This window comes from Cynara cardunculus (genome assembly GCF_001531365.2).
Source record: "Cynara cardunculus var. scolymus isolate 2C chromosome LG 17, CcrdV1, whole genome shotgun sequence".
NCBI classification, from domain to species: Eukaryota; Viridiplantae; Streptophyta; class Magnoliopsida; order Asterales; family Asteraceae; genus Cynara; species Cynara cardunculus.
The window spans coordinates 30,742,298-30,748,555 of NC_037544.1; the positions used below are offsets into that span (position 1 = coordinate 30,742,298).

At 33.9% G+C, this 6,258-nt stretch overlaps 1 protein-coding gene across 1 annotated transcript; it reads right to left on the bottom strand.

Annotated features, from left to right (window-relative positions):
* Positions 1 to 203: 203 nt before the first annotated feature.
* LOC112499973 lies at positions 204 to 2,377 on the bottom strand. Its single transcript, XM_025103234.1, has 4 exons — positions 1,972 to 2,377; positions 1,303 to 1,562; positions 1,068 to 1,214; positions 204 to 512 (listed from the first exon to the last, which is right to left on the bottom strand). The coding sequence occupies exons 1-4, from the start codon at positions 2,375 to 2,377 to the stop codon at positions 204 to 206; spliced, it is 1,122 nt and encodes a 373-aa protein (XP_024959002.1).
* Positions 2,378 to 6,258: the final 3,881 nt, after the last annotated feature.

A 6,258-nucleotide genomic window follows, 5' to 3' on the forward strand; every position in this document is an offset into this window, starting at 1 on the left:
TTTTTTTGAAAGAGTTTGATGTTGATGATTATCTTATAGTTCTAAATCTGGAAATCCATATGTTACAAATCTTACTGATTTCTCTAGGAATATCATACTATATTATCAAATCAAAGAACGTCATAGCTATACTATCTATTGAAACCTTGTTTCTTTCAGAAGGTTTTTTGAGCGGTACTCTGATAAGGTTCCACATATCTAAATTACATTGGAGGTCTGAGGGAAGCAACACCAACCGGTTGCGTACTCAGAGTGGTCGTAGGCCAAGACATGATGTGAAGACGAATGGTATCCAATTGATCCATAGCTCCAACAAGAGCATCCCTTATATCACCATGATCACAACAGTGTAATAACCCATCTGAGCTAACCATTGTGGGCATCACAGTCTTGCCTTCTAACCGCGATATCACCACTAGGTGCCCCGTTTCAGTTGCATTTTCGAACAATCGTCCCAGACCGGCACGATCCGCAGCCGAACCCTTGGTCACTGCGTAAAGGCACATGAAACCCTGGTGCATTTTAACATACGAATGATTTTAGCATATTCCTTGTATCTCACTTGAAAACTAAGGGTATCTGGTTGGTTGAGATGTACATAGATTTGTCCAACAAAGGTTATAGTGGTTGTTTACAAAGGTCACTACAACAAATTAGATCTATAGGACGTCAAATGTTTCTAAAATGTCATAATTGTTTGTTTTATAGGTTTTCAAGTTTATGGAACCGAACAATTATGCATATCATATGCCAAAATGTTGCAATAAGTTGATAAGACATTTTTAAAGTCCTAATAAGTTGTTAACACACTTTTGAAATAAAGTATCTTATTTGGTGTTTTTTTTATATATTTTATCAAATAATGCCATATAAAAAACTAATTGAACGCTTTGTTTTTTAAAACGTCATGTCAACTTACCGTGAAATTATCCAATAAACTTAAAATTTTATACAACAGTCTATGTACGTATTTGGACACGTATTCGACTTTAATGGATCGTACTGCATGCATGAATAGTGATATGACGAAACTACCCCTATGAAGAGGCATAAATGTTACTGATTACCTCCTCAGTTCTTTTGACGTCTATGCCAAGTCTGTTTTCTGTTGGTTGAGGTGTCATTTGGATTGGGATTTCTGCTGTTCCTGGCAAAAACCATAACCTTATCCCATGAACAATCTGTGTTGGAATCTTCGTAGAATTACATTTTTCCTGACAGATCAATTAATCGTCACAAAATCACAAGGGAAGAAAAACTACTTTTATCTGATTAAATTTAAACTGGTTTCAAGAAAAATACCAAGGGAACGATTTGTTCGGTTTGAATATTAACGAACACGATAGGCGTTCCTGAAGACACCGCCGCTGAAAACCATGCCATCGTTCTTATGGTCGTGGCATGGACATCGTGCTCGTTCGGAAGAGGCTTGAAAAGGATCGAATTAACGACTGTAGACTGATGATCCGGCAGATAAGTAGCCACCTTCCTCCGCCAATCGTACTTTACCGCCTCTTGGTTAAACCCTCGTGACACCACGCTCACCGCTCTTCGACTCCTCTCTGCACATAAATTCCGAAAGACCGAAACCATTTTTCAAGAGGCCAAAAGAATTGGAATACAACCATGAGTGCCAACTCAATTGACAAATAAAGGTTAGGCGGCTCCTCCCTCGTAGGTCGCCAATGGGATTTCTTGACTGTTATATTCAGCTTCATATTGGATCAGTCGAGATGCACGCAAACTAAAAAAACAGAATGCACGTTGCAACAAAAATATTCTAAAAATCTTTTTAGGACGTTCAAAAACATTTGTAATACACAATCTATTAAGACATATAGACTTATTTCAAATCCTAAAAAGCCAACTTTATCGTAGTAATAGATCACATTTAACGACAAAAATGAGCATCTTCAACGACAATTTTGGCATCGCAAAGAGCTCGTATTGATGGATAAGAGAAAAATCTACCTTGAAGTTCAGTGCATTGATCAAAATCCAAATCGTCCAAAACGGCAACATGTTTATCATTAGAAACGGCTCGAAAACTAAACTTTCGATGCAATAAACGCTTTTCTTGCACGATACAAACACGCAGATTCACGGTTTGATCGCCCCTTCTAACTTTCAACCAAACGAAACCATCAGCGTTTCTTTTATTAATTCTTCCCAGTAACGACTTAACCTCCGACTTCCCTTTTGTGGGTACAAACAACTTATCCTCAACGTTATCGAAAGTACAACCATCTGATGCAGCAATTCCTTCGATGATGTCTCCCGGTAACGGCATCTCCTCATCCCATTCTTCAACTGCTCCTTGTTTCACTTGTTTCACACAGACTAACGTCTGCGATAAGCTCGTTTCACTGGTTTTCATGGCGGAAGAAGTTGTATTACTTGTTTGAACCTCACGTAATTGTGTGTATATTATATATATGCATATGTGTGTGTGTGTACGGATAGTTCAAGAAAATGGATTTTTAGTGTTGGAGATGAAGATGATATTGAGGGTGCTTGTTTTGACCATAGTTTCGAATGTTGATATCTCCTAGGTCTGTAGCAGCCGGCTTTAATATTGCTGATTTCTTTTTAAAGTTTGGGTTGTCCAAAACTGTAACAGATCACAAAACTCAAGGACTAAATCTGTAATTTTACTGGAAAGTTTATTATAAAAACATAAATGGTTGGACCGTGTGGATGAGTTCATCCAAAATTGGTTAGATTGAGTGAGTAATGAGCTTCTTTGTTCGCCAACAATTCTAAATTTGGTTGTTTGATTCATTAATTTTAACGTTTGTATATATACATATAAAGATTCTATGCTACTTCCCCTATCAATTAAACATTGAATCTTGCATAAATATTTGCAATTTCTTGTCCAAATGTATCGATTTCAGATTGATCACAACTTCTTTCTTCAAGCATCACCTCAAGTCCAGAATTTCGCTCTCATTGATATCTTCCTCTAGATCGAGTTTATCTGCAAGTTCAACAAATTCATAAAAACATTGTTTCATTTCATTATATATATATATATATATATAAGTTGGTTGAAACGAGAACTGTTAATATTTTCAGTGATTATGAGCATTGTGTATGTGTACATGCATACGTACATATACTCATTAACATAATACATATTTTATATGCACCTACAAATATATGGGTTCTCACTTGAACCGTTCCCTATGTTGTCGATTTCATCAACCATGACGGTATCTAGAATGGTACCAACCTTTCTGTACGACCATCATGATAGTCCATGCTTACGACAAATTTTCTTGATTACAGTCGGATAAACTTGTATTTTTCTTTGCGGCTACTTCTATGGGAATGTGGAAGAAGCCGATGAGATCTTTGATCGTAAAAATTTCCCGTCTTTTCCCTCTATTGAAAATGTTAAGAAAATCAAATAAATGCGACTCAATTGATCAGGTGAATTTGGGGAAAAAGATTGATCAATATACATAAGATGATCAAGAACCTGCTTTGAAAACGTGGTCTTGTTACTAGGTCTAGCTCCATTGATCTCTGTTCATTTGATGATCACCTATTGATAATTGAGAAATGTGTTTATAAATGAACTCAAAATGGTTTAACTAAGTGTCTGATTGATGATTAACTAGAAAATTTGTGGAAAATGGGGTAGTTGGTCAGATTTAGGATATATTGAGACATCAGAAGTCCTTCGGAGTTAGAAATAAGCAAATGCATGGTATGATCGACTTTTGATCAAGCTAGTTCGTCAAATAGTTGGACATAGTAAGGTTTAAGTAAAATATAAACAAACTTTTAGGTGGTTTAGTCATCTAAGATGGCCTAACATAGTGCTTAATAGGACTTGAATTTATAAGACAAACAATTTGATCATATATAAATAGGACATTACGATAAGCTTTTAGGATGAAATTGAACTAACATTACAAGTTCTATGGAAGCAAATTGGACAATTTTATATGACATAAGAAATCAATCGTCTTGTATATATGACACTTTTAAGAGGGTCTTATTAACCTTGATAGGACACTCTTCAAAAGTGTCCAACATATCTACAGGACGATTGATTTCTTAGATATGTCATATTGGATTATCTGATTTTGTCGATAGAAAGTGTTAGGTGATCTAACTTTATCCTAATAATTTATTGTAATGTCATAGCTTAGAATGTATAGAAGTTTGTTCTAAAATCCCGTTAAGTACTTTATCATGATGATGCTTAAGGAAGGTTTATCGTCCTAAAAAGCTCATTTTGTTGTTGTGGTTGTCATGGTTATTTAGGCCATCGACGATAGTTAACTATAGGGTTCCATTGTAGTTTCTCATTTTTCTAGCAATTCCCTCAACGTTGTAATTGTGTATTGGGTTGTGGAAACACAAACCGGCTTGTCAAAAAGCGTGGTGAACCCGTACTTTATTGAGTCGAACCAATTTTTTTTACTATTTGAGCCGAACTTAAGTCTAATGTGGGACGCAAGCCTAAATAATTCGAGCTTAAATAAGTCGATCCTATATGCTTCTATGGTCATACCGTGATCTTCCAAGAACAAAACTAAGACTCTTAAGCCATTTCAGGTGCTATGAGTCGAGCCTAATTAACCTTACATGATTATTCAATAGCCAAGCGAAGCAAGATAATTCAACTTGACACGGCTCAAATACACCCCTATTGATGGACCTTTCTTGACTAGGCCTTAGGGGTTGATCTATAATATTCAATGTAAAACCAAGGGTAAAATAGTTATTTTCATCATTCAGACGGTTTATTCAGTATAACAATCGAACAACAACTTATATGTTAACATATAAACAAATTTATCAATATAGGCAGCTTGATCCAGGTCCTAACAGAAAACAATATTCTGATTTAGTCTCTATTTGAGAAGCCATATGGCTAGATTCAGTTTATTCTCTATCAAACACTAATAACTCTTGAAAATTATGAATCTTGTATCATTATAATTAATTAGTGTTCGACACCGCACGTTGTACGGTGGCGATAAATTCCTTAGAAAATACTGAAGTTAAATGGGTCGATTATCACATATCATATATTAAACTAATAAAAAAAGATATTATACTTTATATGAAATCAACTCATCATCCTTTATTGTTTTTTAAAATATATATACTTAAATAATAATTTTTATATATCAATCTTTCCTTATATCAAACTTTGTAATTTACTCAAAATGATAAAAGAAATGTGTGAGCCTATTGATTATAATAATAAGGAGTATAATTGGAATCGTTAAGTCATGAATTTATCAATTTATACCCTACACATATTTCTATAAAATATTTATATGCACCACACAAACGCGGTATTATTACCCATTTTTTTACATAATATTGGGACATTTTTACAATATGCTTACACTTCTTGTAACGTACTCGTTTGTAGCTTTGTCTCAAACCCCCCTTTTCTCCCAACCTACATTGCACAAAGAGTAACAGTAGTCGCTAGTATTGTGACAACTTCCGTCATAGGCGAATCCGATTGAATTGTTTAAATTTTCATTTGACTTGTTCGAGTTTTTTTCGATTCGCCTAAGATTAATTTTTTATTGCTTGGTTTCTTGTTACAGAATGTTTTTTAATCATTTTATGTAAAATCAACATATATGATATGCTAAAGAAAATGATTGAAACTCATATGATGAATTGTTTAGTACATATATTGTTTTTTAAATAATATATAGGGAGTGTTATGTAAATAATAATAACCGATAATAATCATCTAATAATATCAAAAAATATATTATGAATCTTATGTAAATAATAATTAATGAGAATGGTTATTTAGGGGTATTTTACCAAATACTTATCCGATAAGCGCTTACCAATAAAATTTAACATTATCATTTACTTATTGGGTAAGATTTCAGCCCACCAAAACAGTATCATATGCAACAATTTACCCGGTAAAGCATATCATGGTAAGATTCATCGCCCTCACTTACCGGGTAAGACTCTTGGTCATTGTGTCACTCTTACCGGGTAAGATTCTTGGTCCTTATTATATTCATCATGTAAGGTAATGTGACTTGGTGTTTACTTACCCGAGTAAGTAAATGGCCCCTTATATAAAAAAACAAAGAGTATCATGTCATAATAATTAGTGATAACGTTTATTTACATATACTGTATTCAATTATCATAAATATTTCATTTATTGTATATTGATTGCAATAAGAGGTTTTTACATGTAAACTAAAATATATTATACTGACTTGATTAATAATTATCTTCATTTTATTT